At 46.7% G+C, this 15,585-nt stretch overlaps 1 protein-coding gene across 1 annotated transcript; it reads right to left on the bottom strand.

The window, feature by feature from the left end:
- Positions 1 to 5,487: 5,487 nt before the first annotated feature.
- On the bottom strand, positions 5,488 to 13,634 carry ECRG4 (ECRG4 augurin precursor). The gene is made up of 4 exons (XM_057743018.1): positions 12,899 to 13,634; positions 11,033 to 11,080; positions 8,854 to 9,014; positions 5,488 to 5,807 (listed from the first exon to the last, which is right to left on the bottom strand). Exons 1-4 carry the CDS (start codon positions 12,975 to 12,977, stop codon positions 5,649 to 5,651), a joined length of 447 nt encoding a protein of 148 aa, XP_057599001.1. The 5' UTR covers positions 12,978 to 13,634; the 3' UTR covers positions 5,488 to 5,648.
- Between the last annotated feature and the right edge of the window lie 1,951 nt (positions 13,635 to 15,585).

The raw sequence follows: 15,585 nt of genomic DNA, 5'->3' as shown, positions 1-15,585 counted from the left end.
ATGGAATTAAAGCCAAGGAAAATGAGCTCAGATGCGTGGTCTGAGTCTCAAGAAGAGCCAAGTGGATATATGACATCTAGCAAACCAGTGACATAAATGAAGCCAAGGTAACTTATGGGGAAATAAAGCAGACTAGATTTAAAATGCCAAGTTACAGTAGCTTATAAATTGGGAGGAGAGATTTCAGAATAAAGTATTTTGGGGTCCTTGTATTGTCCAGGAGAAGATTCCGGCTACTGATTACCTATAACTTGTTAAATATGGATTAAATGGGCAACCACTAATAGAACAGTGTAACCGTCAAAGGATTTGAAGGGAAAAGAATAAGGGGAAAAAAAAAAGCAGTCCAAATGAAGGCAAGAGAGGAGGAAAAGGCGGAGAGGAACAGGTAAAACGGGACAAGTCAAAATTCAAAATGTGATGTTAGTGAGAAAACCAAATCACAAGGGAGTTCCCTGGCAGTCCAGGGGTTGAAACTTCCACCTTCCAACACAGGGGGCGCAAGTTCAATCCCTGGTTGGGAAGCTAAGATCCCACATGCCTCATGGCCAAAACATAAAACAGAAGCAATATTGTACCAAATTCAACAAACACTTTAAAAGTGGTCCACATTAAAAAAAAATCTTAAAAAAAAACAAACAAATCACAAAACGTGTAAGTGGATGAAATTCTCTTGTTCAGACCTTAAGAATTATACCCTATTTAAAAAAAACAAAAATTTTAGCTATGTGACTCTTTGCAAAAAACACACCTAAAGCACACAAAAGATAAAAGGCCAAACTATGGAAAAGACAGACTGGGCAATTAGTAACCAACAGGAGGCAAAATATAGTCTTATCAATAGCAAAGGAGATTATTAGAAATAAGGAAATTTACTGCATAACAGTAAGTGATTCTATTCACTGGGAAAATGTATCAATTCAAGATATGTGTCCCGCGTGAATTTGTGTATAGCCTCATATGAAGCCAGATTGACAGGATTAAAGGAAAAACTTATCAAATCCATCATCATAGTGAATTTAAACACACTTATCAGTAATAAGTAGATCAAATGGACCAAAAAAATCAGTAAGAAAATAGAATATGTGAACAGTGTCACAGTCGGGCTTGCATCTGATGTTTGGAAAAGACACATTCCTTTCAGGCACATATGAACACTTCCTGGGTTGGCACATGCTCAGATGTGAAGCTGGCCTTGGTGTACTACAAAGAATTAGGATCAGACTACCTTTTTTTTTAAAAAACCACAATGCAAGGGAATATGGGGATATATGTATAAATACAGCTGATTTGCTTTGCTGTACAGCAGCAACTGGCACAACTGTGTAAAGCTATTATACTCCAATAAAGATCGAAAGAAAAAAAAATTAAAAAACACAATGCAATTAAGTTAGAAAATAAAGCCAATAAGGGAATTAGAAAAACTCATTCGCTTGGAAATTTAATAACACTTGTAATCAACTCATGGGTCAAAGGAGAAACGATCATTGAAATTAGGCGATTTCATCGTCTGAGTTTTCACATCGAACTCATGGGATACAATTCTTGAAAGGAAACTTAGGATAGTGAGTATCTGCCTTCGAAAAAAATAAGGCTCAAAATTGAGCTAAGATCTAACATAAATCAAAGACCCACAGATGCAGAAGGAAAGAAATTAAGAGAACAGAAATTTATGAAATAAAGAGGCATACAAAAGAGCGCATCAACAAGGCGAAAACTGCATGTTTAAAAAGACACGATTCATTTTTTTTAAAGGCACAAATGAAATGGAATGAAAACAAAAACATAACCACAGATGCTACAGAGAAAAAAAGATAAGAGGATAGTAAGAGCAACTCTCAACACACTTCAAACTTTGATATAATCGATGACTATCGAGAAAAAGAGAATTGAGCAAAACAGATTCAAGGAGAGAAACAAAGCCAGAATAATGCTTTACCTGTAAAAGAAATGCACTTAATAGTCAAAAATTTTACCATAAAGAAAACATCACATCCAAATGGCTTTATCAAAATGCTCCCAAACATTCAGGAAACATAATTCCATTCTTACACGAAGAAATAGTAAACAATTTAAGAGGCCAGCATAAGCTGGACACCCAAACTGACAAAAACAGAAAGAAAACTATAGGCCCATCTTCCTCATGGACACAGATGCAAAAATTCTGAACAAATATTATCCAACCAGAGCCAATAATGAACAAAAAAATAATGACTGAGTTAGTTTTTATTCCAGGAATGCAATTAAGATTAGAATCTTATTAACAGAATTGTTAATTAACAGATTTAAAAGGATAAGTTATTTCAACAGATAAAGAAACTAGAATTCAGCATCCATATATGACATTTAAAATTTTTCTTACCATAGTTTTAAAAGAACAGTAATTTCCTTAACTTGACAAAAGACATCTACCAAGAACATCCAGCAAATATACTTTATGGAGAAACAGGGCAACATTTAAGATTAGGAATGAAGTGAAGACATCCTTTCCATCAAACCAACACCCCGCCCCCGCCCCCACCCCCCCACACACACACCCCTCAGCACTGCACTGGGGTTTGAGCCAGCCCCAGAATAGTCAAGAAAAAAAAAAAAAAGTTTTAATGTAACTCTGTTACCCAAGCTCATACTGCTCTCCACAGGACAGGCCAATAACCAAACTTTTCTTCGGAAAGCCAGAAGACCAAGAAGATCGTAGGTTTGTGTCCAGAGGAACCATCCTGCCTGAGTCAGAATTCAGACTTCTTTTATACTGAAGGGGAGGGACTAAAGCCAAGCACCTCCTGGTTCCCGACAGCCTCCGGCGGGGATGTGTTCATTTCTCTCGCCTGCAGTCACTCACAGGTGGACCTGGTCAGGAGGTTTCCTGGGAGCTAAACAAAGGTATTTTAGCTTCATGCTCATTCCCTGGGAGGCAGGGTTCCCAGATATGCCATTATGTATAATTTAAGCTTATAGGCAACATTCCTTTAGTGATTAACTTGTAATAGAAGACAATGACAAGCTAATAACTATTAACAATTACCTGTTAAAATTCCCCACTGTCAACCTCCATTCCACAATCTTGTGGGAAAAGGAACAAAGACTGAGCTGGCTATTTCCTACTGAACAGGAGTGATGAATATCCTTTAGAATCTCAGTCGGTAGTAAACATTCCCCATTTTTAAAGACAGAAATTCAAGATAAAACACAAACAGCACATACAAGTGCTAGCCTTCAAAGGAGCAAACAACCAGTTCACAATCAGGTAAAAGTCCAACAACTCTTTCCTCTCTCCAACAGAGTACCCCACTCCATTACAACACTAGCTTATTCTAGAAAAAGCCCCAAATGGAGAGGAAAGAAAGTTCCTGGCTGTACACACCGGAGCGACTTACCCTACCGTATGGCGCCCGTCGGTTCCCAAATGTCGAGTCCTTGCTCCAGCTGCCAAGCGCTTGGGGAAGCCAGTGTTGCTTTGGAGAACTTTGGAGGGCAGATCCTCAAGACAAGGGGCCCGGGCAGCTGCTAGGGCCTTACCCGAAAATTCCCCAACCGAGGCCGGCTGGCCATGAGCAGCAAGGCTCCTGGCGGGCTGCGTCAGACTTTGTTACCGAGTCCAAGCTTGTACTGCTCGCCATATGACAGACTTATGAGAGACCAAGTTGTTGCGGCAAAGAATAAGGACTTTATCTGGAAAGCCGGTAGACCCAGAAGATGGCAGACTCCTCTTCCAAAGAACCATCTTGCCTGAGTTAGAATTCAGGCTTCTTTTATACCAAAGAGGAGGGAGTAAAGCCAAGCACTTCCTGGTCCTCAACAGCCTCCAGAGTGAATGTGTTCATTTCTCCCGCCTGCAGTCATCCACAGGTGGGCCTGGTCAGGAGGTTTCCCAGGAGGTAAACAAAGGTATTTTAGCTTAATGCTCATTCCCTGGGAGGCAGGGGGGTTCCCAGCCATGAGCCATTATGTAGAATTTAAGCTTATAGGCAACATCCTTTTAGTGATTAACTTGTAATAGAATACAATAGGTCATTGCCTATTACAACTCTGTTATATTAAAATGTAAAATAGTACAGCTAATGTGGAAAACATATGATGATTCCTGAAAAAATTATACAATTACCATATGATCCAATAATTCCACTCTGGGTATAACCCCCAAAAGAATTGAGCGTGGGGACATGAAGAGATGTTTGCAGACCCGTGTTCATAGCATTACTCACAACAGCCAGGAGACAGAAGCAATCCAGTGTCCACTGATGGATGATGGATAAACAAAATGTGGTCCACTCACAAAATAGACTATTACTTGGCCTTAAAAAGGGAGGCAATTCTGAGACCTGCTATAACATGTGTGAACCTTGAGGACATCATGCTTCGTGAAATAAGCCAGACACCAGAGAACAAATACTGTATGATTCCACTTATATGAGGGCTGTAGAGGAGTCAGATCCATAGAGACAGAAAGTAGATGGTGGGTACCAGGGGCTGGGGGAGGGGGAGGGGAATTAGAGTTTAATGGGGACAGAGTTTCAGTTTTGTATGAAGAAGTTCTAGAGATGGATAGTGGGGATAGTTGTACAAGGTGAATGTAGCTAATGTCACTGAACTGTACACCTAAAAATGCTTAAAACCGTGGATTTTATGTTGTGTATATTTTACCATAAATTTTTAAAAGTCGTAAGGATTCCAAGGATTATCCACAAACGCTGCTCTCCTGATGCCGGTAGGCGCCTCCCACCAGGCCCAGGGGTTTATCACGTGCGCTTGTGAATGAGCTTGTGTTTCAGAGTATATGCAGAATCATGTATCATTTTTTCTGGGAAAACTTCCATCCGGCTGTCAGAGGGTCTGTGACCCACACGAGTACAAGAGCCATTCTGAGGGCCCCTCCCCTCTGCAGGTGTCACCTCCCCACCTTCCTCCCCTCCCTCCACCCACTCCTCCATTTTTCTCTTTCATTCACTCAGGTTGTTTAAACATAATGCAATATATATTCTTAAATCTTTCTTGAACTCATTGGACAAGGTTTAATTTTTTAAGACCAGTGAGGCTCTGAAATCAACCAAACTTCAATGCTTTTTTATCACCCTTTTTTTCCTGCCTGATGATATAAAACAGGTCCAGCCCTGGCTTAGGATGTGGAAAAGCAAACGTGCAAACCCACATCAATGATTAGATCCTCCACAACGTGTTCTGTGACCTTAAATAACTTCCAACTAAATTTTCTTTCTGTTTTTTTTTTTTCTTTTTAATTGTGGCATTTAGTGTGGACTGAATTCTAACACACTGAAGACCCCTGCTCGGTCCCATGGCCTGGGGTGGTGGGGATTCTTGGAGGGGTAACCCTTGGGATGGGAGAGGAGAGGTGCCTCTGAGAAGTTGCTCCAACCTCAGAAACATGCAGGGAAGGAAACCTCTCACCAGCTTAAGTTTCATCCAAATGAAACCTGAGACTTTTTAATAAAATGCTTTTATTTATATTTTTAAGTGAAATGCATTGTTAGGTACTTGCATGAAATCTCGAAAGGCATTTACATTCTTTGTTTTAACTCTTCCTTTCTGGCCACAGAAAGCAGGTAAGAAAGATGAGCTGCGACCAGGCACAGCAGACACAGCCCGGGCATCGTGCGGAGCCCGGGGCCCCAGGCCTCTCCAAGTGACGGTCAGTAGTCATCGTAGTTGACCCTGGCTCCGTGCCTGAAGCTGTGGGAGTTCCGGGGGCCAATGGCGGCGTCCTCATCATAGTGGCGCTGGTAGTAATCGTAGTAGTCGTGCCCATTACGACCTCTGTTTAGCCAATAGGTGATGTCATCCTCAAATTTCTGGATGAAAAGAGGATGAACTTAAGGACCCCAACCCCCTGAGCACATCTTATGCTGATGGCGTTTCTCTGGGATTTTTCTTCAATGATGAACAACCCCTCCTAAGAATAACTCCTGCAACAAGGACCTACTGTATAGCACAGGGAGGAATTATATTCAATATCTTGTAATAACTTACAATGGAAAAGAATTTGAAAAAGAATATATGTGTGTGTGTGTATATATATACACACACATATATAACTGAATCACTTTGCTGTACATCTGAAACCAATACAACATTGTAAATCAACTAGACTTCAATAGAAAATAATAAATAATAATTTTTTATTAAAAAGAATAACTTCTGGCTACAGCATCCCTGAGCCAGAGGTCAATACTAACCAGCTGGTGAACACTACTGAAAGCTTTTACCCCAAAGGAGGACACACCCTTCCCCTTGAACACGTCTGTCTGTGAGTTCTAAATATACCCCAGATTTCAACATTTTTCTCTTTTTCAGTAAAGAAAATGGACATCTGCCCAGTACAGTAACAACTGGGCCTGCCCCCAGGCGCTGGGCATCTGATGTGGCAGGCGCCGAGCCCCCCACCCCTGTCCTCCTCTGGCTGCTGCACGGGCTGAAGGCTTAGTAAACAGTGGTGAGTGGAATCACACTGCAGCCTCGGGGCAGGGAATTTGGGCACGTCTGGTGGTGACTCTCTCTCACACCTACTGTGTTGCTCAGACAGGCCTGGGTGCGGAGATTCGGGCCACAAACACTCACTGCGTGGGCACCATTCAACCCTCCCCTCCATCTGCTCGGCCTGGAGCTCTGGCTTCCTCTGACCCTTCCCAGCCCCTGCCCTTGAAAACGAGACAGCTTGCTTGTCTCACAATATTGCAGTTTTTCCAATAGTGAAGTAGTCTTGTTCCTCGGTTTTTCTCATTTTATAATCTTGTTTGAGGTTTTGGCTTAAAATATTATTTTCTTCAGAAAACTTGTAAAATATTTTATGAATACAGAAATAATGCAGACTCACATTTTAAAAATGTATATGTGGGAGGGAGACAAGAAAAAGGGGGATATTTCCATTTCCAAAGGCAACCACTACCGATATTTGGATGGATTTCCTTCTAGTGTATTCTATGCATCATATTTAGTTATTATAATCGTACTCGATCCCCATTTTTATTCTGGCTTTGCCACCAATCATTATTTAGCCATTTCCCCTTGTTAAACTCTTAATACTGATTTTCTTGAACTGCAAATATGGATAATCAAGGACATGCACATTACTAAAACATGATACGGCATTTTCATCTACCAAAGAAGTAAACTTGTTTTTTTCATTTTTCAGTGTCAATACCAGATGCTGCTAAAGATTCGAGAATAGTGGGGCTCTCATGTGTGACCTATGAGAAGATGCAATTTGATGATACTTAACGACCCTGATATGTGATTCTACCTTTTGGGCCAGTAACTCCACTGGGCAAAGTAACACTAAGTAAGGAGCAAATGACACACAAAGATGCAAATAACAATACCTGCCTTTTGGGTTGTTGTGAATGTAAGGTAATCCATATGAGAATCGTGCCTGGCACAGAGTTTGGCTATAAGTGCTTAGTGAATTGCACAGCAAGAAAATTATGTTTGAGTAGCAAAAACATAATTAGGAAGCAACTGGTACATCCAATAGTTGGGACTGGGAAAGAAATTATGATACGGATACAGGACTGCATGCTATGCAGCCATTAAAAATGATGTTTCTGGGACTTCCCAGGTGGCGCAGTGGTTAAGAATCCGCATGCCAATGCAGGGGACGGGGGTTCAATCCCTGGTCCAGGAAGATCCCACATGTTGAGGAGCAACTAAGCCCGTGCACCACAACTACTGAGCCTGTGCTCTACAGCCCATGAGCCACAACTACTGAGCCCATGTGCCGCAACTACTGTAGCCCATGCACCTAGAGCCCATGCTCTGCAGCAAGAGAAGCCAGTGCAATGAGAAGGCCATGCACAGCAACGAAAAGTAGTTCCCGCACACCACAACTAGAGAAAAGCTCACATGCAGCAGTGAAGACCCAACGCAGCCAAGAAATGCATAAATAAATAAATAAATATTTTTTAAAAAATGATGCTCCTGAAGGGTTTAATTTTGTTCACCTCTTACAGTATTTTGTATACACCCTCCACTCACAATACGAGCCATGGGCCTGTCTACAAAAACCCTTCCAGGTGTCCCCAAGGGAGATGTCGTCCTCCATCCACCCCCTAACTGGGGCGGTGAGCTATACTCTCCACATCAGGACTCACTCAGCACAGCCTGTCCATCACCCTGAAGACTTGCTCTGGAGCAGCAGAATCTCACTCAACTCCTTAACTCCTTAATCTGACAACTCCTAATTCTGCCACTGGCTGACATGTCAGTGATGATAAAATTCTTTTTCCTTAATTTACTGAATATGTCCACTCACACTACCTGGACACATGAACTGAACCGTACTTCCTGCAAATGCATTGGCAAATTTTCCCAAAAACATCTGCAAAGACCCGTCTCTCTTTAAAAGTCACTTTTCATCTCTTTCCATTATCCTCATGGGTCTGTGCATAGATCTTGCTGTTATCGACATTTTTTTGAGGCAAAGTTGAAAATGGGGAGGTGGTGAGCTATTTTAAGGACACCCAGGAAAAATGGAACAGATATATTAAAAGAGTTCCTAGGAAAATCAGATTCTTGATGAATTTAAGTCCCAGCCACTTTGGGCGGGGACATCTCTGGGATTCTGCTTCCTAGACCTGATGGGAGAGATTCCCAGTTGGGCACAGTGGGATGGAAAATTCCAGCTAGTACCCTTCCACCTGATAGTCATGTGGTCCAATGCCTGGCAGCTCTCAGCACAGAATGGGGGCTCTGATTTTAGAGCAAATAAGAGAACTTGATTTTCTGTGCTGGTTTCCCAAACCAGGCCTCTGCCCCGTACCCACCCTGCCCTGTGGGAAGCCAGGCCTTTGCCCCCACCCCCCACCACCCTGTAGAAAGCCAGGCCCCAGCCAGAACACCCACCGCTTCATCGAAGCCCAAGTACAGGAAGTGCTGGTACCACTGCTGCACCTCGGGCCGCGTGCGGTCCCACAGCTGCCGCTTGGGCCGCCTCAGGTTGCTGAGGAACTCCTTGGCTCTGCTTTCCTGGACAGCCACCACCGGGGTCGCGGGGGGAGCAGGGGCTGAAAAGAGGGGTTCCCCCCCCAAGTACAGAGAATGATTTCTTTCCTCATTGGGGTGAATCTCTCCTTTACATCCCCCCCCCCACCCCACCCAGCAGGGGATGGCTTTACCTGGCACATCCGTCTTACAGGGCGTGGGATACAGTGCCCTCTCCCACCATCCGTTCCAGGCTCCGGGGTAGCCAGCCCTCCCATCCAGGCACAGCCATGTAACAGGCCCGGGGAGGGAGGGAACCAAATTCAGCTCCTCCTCTGCAGCCCCGCACCGCGCCCAGACCCCTGGCCCCACGCCCCGGAAAGGGGCTGGTGCTTGCCCCCCACCCCAGGCTCGGCCGTCGGGAAACCACTGCGTGTCCACTGCCACCCCGTGTGTGTGCACTGTCCACACAAACACGAGCGTGCTGGGCTTGCTCAGGGGACCAGGGGAGAAAGAGCTGGAACAAGGGCCCGAGCAGGCTGGCCAGCAAGCTCAGCGGTACAGCAAGTCCTCAAGTCAGGCTGCAGGGACAAGTGGTGCCACCTCGGGCCACTGTCTCTGGGCCTCACAGTGTGACCACGGATAATTAATGGCCTCATGATGGGGGTGACCCTCGTTTTCCCACGGCTTCCCTGAACGCCTTTCCATTGTGGGCTCAGCTGCAGAAAAGGCCCTTCTTCTGCAGATGCACTGAGGGGAGCACTGGGCTGGCCCTGCTGGCCAGCTCTGAGCCTCCGTCCCCTCATCTACGACACAGGACCGACAGGCCAGCCTCCTGTTATGGAGGCTACACAGGAAAAGGAAGTCAAATGCCCCTGTGTCCCTTGGTCACGTGGATAAATAACAGCACATTTGTTTTTTCACCTCCTGTTCATCTGTGCACTTCCCGCAGGGCCTGTTACACTGTTTTGTACACAGTAGGTGCTCAATATGTGTTTCCTGGCTTGTGTTGAATAAAAGCTGAGGATGTACACGGAGGAGCCATGATTATCTCGGCTGTTTGCTCTCTGGTCCCCTTTCAACAGGTGGCCCCGCCAGAGCCCCCGTCACGCCTGGTGTCCCTGGGAGATGGCTGTCCAGCACAGGGTGGGGCCATCCGAGGGGCCTCGGGAGCAGCTGGGAGAGCTGGGGGAGACGCTGGCAGCCCCTCCATGAGCCCTTCCCCGGGAGGGGCCAAGGGTGCGCAGCAGGTGCACAAGGCGGGGGCCCCACATCGGGGAGCAGACTTCAGCCTCCTGCAGCTCCCGTTAACTCGGGACAAAGAATAAGTGATTAAAAGGTCCCCTCAGAGGAGTCAAGGAAGGGAGGGAATATGGGGATATGTGTATAAAAACAGTTGATTAAACTTGGTGTACCCCCCAAAAAATAATTAATAAATAAATAAAAATAAAAAAAAAAGTTCCCCTCAGAAATGTAGTCTTCATTCTAAGAGGTAGATAACTTCCTAATGTATACATGAGGACGAAAGTTCCAAGGGAGAATGGGCTTCACAAGCCCACATGATGACCGACTCAATCACACCAGGCCCAGGACTCACCTGTGTGGCCCCCAGGCTGTTCTGTTTCTACGACGTTTTGCTGAGTTACTACATCTATCTGAGGCGTGTTCTTCACAACAGGTGTCAGTAACAAAACGGTTTTTCTGTTTAACCCTCCCCAAAGAGCTAGTTGGATACAGAAGACCTCACAATACTGCTCTGTGCTGCCCCAGAACTGAGGCTGTGTGTGCTCGAAATTCAGGTACATGCTCGAAAGGGTATCACTGTTCTAAAATAAACAGCCTTTGATGAACACTGCAGCTCTGTTCCTTTTATTTCTGAGTCCACACGGACAGCTTTCAGTAAAAGCATTAACTGGCAATAATATTTATCTGATGAAATACCGCACCACATCCCCACAGATCTGCTTCAGATCTGCTAACTTTTTAAGGAGTAAACACTTTTCATTTTCCAAACACAAGCCTCCAGTGAGCACATCAGCATTGCTATTTCATTGCAACCCGGTTAAGAATGCAACCGTTATGTGGGGGGATCTATATTTACCTTCCCGTTTCTGAAGCATCAGCTTGAGTTTGTTTCCACTTATGCCACCTAAAGGAATGAAAACGGAAATCGTTTCAGGCTTGCAATGCGCCCTTAAATTTCTCACGTGCAAAAATCTACATTGGAAAAAATCACTTCATGCCCCATCTTGCTTTGGCAACTTGGTAGTATTACAGTATTTAATGCTTGCTGCATTTCCCGTTGTGTAGAAAAAGCAATTCAGGCTGCCCGTGGCTCAAACCGGTGACAAGGACCATGGCTGAGCAGGGCACTTGGAGCTACTTGAGCCCGTCTGAGCTATTCTCTAGGAAAAGTGATGTTGTCCTTCGAGCCCTTCTGTCATAATATTTGGGCAGCCACCTGTCATGTGAACCTGGCTACAGACTTTACTTTTCATGGTACAGTTGAGTGAATAGTGTCCCCCCAGATTCATACCCACCCAGAATCTCTGTATGTGAACTTATTTGGAAACAGGGTCTTTGCAGACGTAAGGATCTGGAGGCGATATGATACGGGGTTTAGGGTAGGCTCTAAATCCAGTGACCGGTGTCCTTATAAGAAGAGGCGAGGCCACAGGGAAGGCAGCTGTGAGAAGAGGGGGCAGAAGTGGGGAGTTCTCTACCACAAGCCAAGGAACGCACCTTAGTGCTCCAAAAGCTCAGCCCCGTTTTGTAACTTGCCCTGTCTTAAAATCAGGCATTATTTGTATCATTTCTTGTTGTTTTTATTCAAATCTAAAAGTTTTTCTACACTCTACAAAAAGATTTTCATTTGGTGTCGTAAGAACTTTCGCATTCTAGCTCAATGATGATAATATTTTAACTGATTCTTATCACTGCATGCTTGGTATAAATTAAATAAAATACAAGTTCTGACAAGGACTGTCTTATAGCCGATGCCCACTTGCTGTATTCAGACCTGCTTCTAAGTGATTGACTGGCCTCCCCTGTGGTCCTAAATTAGAATAGCAGTCATCCCCCCCACCCCAAGCTGTGCTAGCACTCTCAGGGCTCCTACTGATCCCCCGCCAGGTGCTGGGTGTTCCCAACTTGTGCTGCACACCCAAAACACAGAAGTGAGCAGCAGAGGGGGTCCTGCCTTTCCACCCAACCGTGGGGCTGCTTTGTGGTGGAAGAAGCACCAGCCTCAGGGTATTGGGCAAGTCACCTCCCATCTTTCAGCCTCAGCATCTTCGCAGTAGATCTGGGGTCAGGACCCCTCGGTCTCGGAGCCCTGAGCCTCAAAGATGCCCCTGCCTGCAGGAGCCGCGAAGGATGGTAGGAGGGGTAGCACCTCCGATTTCAGGTTGCCCTTCCTAAGGTGGGGCTCTGGGCTCCCAGGATTCAAGAGTGTGCATCTCCAGCCAGTTCACTTGCAGCCTGTGTGTGAATGTACATTTTGTAGGGAACGGAACCGGGATTTCCAGCCCGTTCATGGAGTGCTCCAAGAAGTAGAGAAAGTTAATAAGCATTTCTCGTTTAAGAACTTTTCCCCAGCTGGGAGGTGAGGCCTGCTCCAAGCTTTGCAGACTTGGAACTTGAGTGAGCTAAGCGCGGAGAAGGGAGCCCCTGGAATGGACTCTGGGGATGGCCCTTTGGCTCTGCTCAGCCAAGGGCACACCACCCGCCTAGAGGGCCGGTTGCGCCCTGCCCCTGGAGTTCCGCCCAAGGCTTCTCCGCCGCCTCTCCCAAGGTTGCCGAGCATATCTGAGCCCCTGCCATTGACCCAAGCACGCCACTTCCCACTGCGCAAGGGCAGAACCGAGGACCCTTGCAACCCTCGGCCCTTGCCCGGGCTCAGGATGGGCGCCTAGGCCCCCACGCCCTCACCGATCCTCTCCCCAGAGCTCTGGCATCGCCCCCTTACCTGGGCCCACGCACAGCAGGAGGAGCAGCGCCAACGCGGTCATGACAAGGATGGCGGGCCGCGCGGAGGCGGCGGCCATGGTTGCACCGAGTGCGCAAGAGGGAGATGCGCGCCTCGGCGGTGACTGCGCGGAGAAGATCAGGTGCCGGAGGACCAGGCGCGGAGGCACTAGGCGCGGGAGGACTGCGCACGGGGTTACTGGGCGGGCGGTCCCTGCGTTCCTACAGGGGCGGGACTCGCCGGGCGGGCTTTGTGCCCACAGGCCGCGGGCCAACCCTCCGTGCCAAGCCGCCGCGCCCCTCTCTCCGGCCGCGGCTACTCCAAGGCCACTGGGCTCCCGGTGCTGGTGCCGCCAAGCACCGCGGGAGAAGGGTAAGCGAGGTCCAGCTGCCCCGGAAGGGGCCGCGGCATCGGGCCGGGGTTGGGGGCGGGGGGGAGGGGGGGTTGTGGCGATGCCTCCGCCCGGGATGATCCCCGCTCAGGCCTCCGGGTCTAGTCCCTACCTGCCCCTCCGGCCGGCAGTCCCACTCCCCTCTGCGCCGTGCGCCCCGGCCTCCCAGCCCGCTCCCTCCCGCGCAGGCCTTTGGAATGTCCTGGATTAAAGATGCCTTTGGCAGTTCCGAGCTTCGTGCTGTTTTGAAAGTCTCCACACTCTGGGTTCAGAGCTGCAATCCAGGAAAATATCTTACTCCAGACAACTCCAACAGACAAGCCTTTCAGAAACCAGGAGCGGGTGAGCCCCGTTGGTGTTCACATTTCCAAATCGTGCGCCCGGATCCAGGCACACTGAAGCAGTACCCACGTGACACCCAGCTAACCGAGGGTGCCTTCCCCGCCCCGGGGCCCGTTCACACACGAGGACTCCTCACAGGCAGGGCGGCTGCTGAAAATTAACCTCTCTAGGCCTGTCTTTTCCGGGGGGTGCTTCACTTTTTACACCCTCGCACCCTGTACCCAGACCTCCATGTGATGCGATTGGCGCTCTGCCGCCAGAAAGAAGCCCGTTTACCTTGAGCCAGAAAAGGGAGAAGGAGCAAAGGAAAAGCAAGCAGGGGGTCTGACAGAACCCCTAGTCTTGGGCTCACAGGCTTCTCCAGGCGCCAGAGAGAATCCGAAAGATAACCTCATACCTGCAGTGATGGCAGAGAAGTGCTAATATACCCCCGAGCTGGGGAGCTGGGGCACGATGAGAAGAAGCAACGACCAAAGCGGTACATGTCCTTCTGCCCAAGGACATGACGTTTATCGTGAGGAGGAAGACCCAAGCAAAGGGGCCTGGCCCCTGTTGGGATTGGCTTAGAACATGCGTGGAAGATATTAATCGCGATCTCTCCTTTATCTTGTGGAAGTCTCTCTGATCAATCCAAGCTCCAACTGCATTTGCGTCTCCTGTAACATTTAAATTCTCCTCTTAACCAGGGTCTGATCAGAACCCAGCCGTAGCTGCCTCCTTGGGGAGTTTTCTTTTCCCCTCTCGTGGAAAGAGACCTTCATTTCATGCCCTTCCAGTGACAAAACGCACACAGCGATTTTATTTTTTAATTCCAAGATTCCAAGGGGGGAAAATGTCTACTTTAATCAGCTCATGCAGTTGGAGGATTTGATAATAAATTAGATATTGAATCCTAGTGTTTTATGAGCCTGTATTTTAAAAAAAATCCTTGATTGCTGTTTTAATGTAGAATTGGTTAGACAAATCAAGGATCCCACAGAAAATTATTTTAAAAGAATTGCCAATAATGTGAGAAGAATACATCCTGAGGATTAGGCCCTGCTTCTTCTCCTCAGGGAGGGGGTGGAGGTGAGGTCATTCACTGGCCACCTCGGAACCTCACAAAGGACATTTTGGGGGCTAGGGAGCATGGCTTGGGTTCCAGCAGGGCAATGGTGAAGTCTTCTTCCTGAGCTGAGCTTACACTTTCCAACCAAGATGACAAAAATGGTGGCCATATGAGGTAAAGGACCCATCTGGTAATCACATGTAGCTTTGGTGTTCCACTTGCGTGCTTACACTCTTTACAAAACAAGAATGGTTTCCAGGTTTCACTGTTCGCAGGTAAGTGGAACATTACACACCCTAAATAGTGGCTGAAATCCCCATCTCTGCCATTAATCCAGACAGCCTCTTCACATCAACTTTTTATTGAAATGTAACATAATACAGAAAAGTGCGGAGATCAAATATACAGCATAATGATGGGGAAAACACGTTACCAGCCCTCCAGGAGCCCATGTGTCCCTCCCAGTCCCCCCCTCACCACACATGTAACATAATAGTTTGAGGCAATCCTTTTCTTAAAACACTTCATTGGTATTTCATGTTCATTTCATTAAAAAAGAAAAAAAACACTCATAATAAAAAGACTTTTGATTACCAGTAGGATGATACTAATGATAAAAAGGATTAGAGGGGTCAGATTCATGACTATTGATTGAATCCAATTTAATTCAGTATCAGTATCTGTTTCTCAAGATGCTCAGTGGACATCCCTGTAGACAATCTTCCAGAGTGAAATGTCTTTGGCTCCCGTGTTTGCACGCCTCACATGTTGTTAGTAACATTTATCACTGTAAATAAAAGCACACAGAGCACTGCGTCTGCCTGTCCCTCTGTCTTTTGTCTGTTTCCATCCATGCCAGGTCTCTGGTTGCTTGGGTCCTACTCACTGGGGTTTCTCTCCGTCTAT

The sequence above is a fragment of the Hippopotamus amphibius genome, chromosome 7, assembly GCF_030028045.1.
Source record: "Hippopotamus amphibius kiboko isolate mHipAmp2 chromosome 7, mHipAmp2.hap2, whole genome shotgun sequence".
NCBI classification, from domain to species: domain Eukaryota; kingdom Metazoa; phylum Chordata; class Mammalia; order Artiodactyla; family Hippopotamidae; genus Hippopotamus; species Hippopotamus amphibius.
Note: the sequence above shows the minus strand (reverse complement) of the source record. Positions and strands in the feature narration are given on the sequence as shown.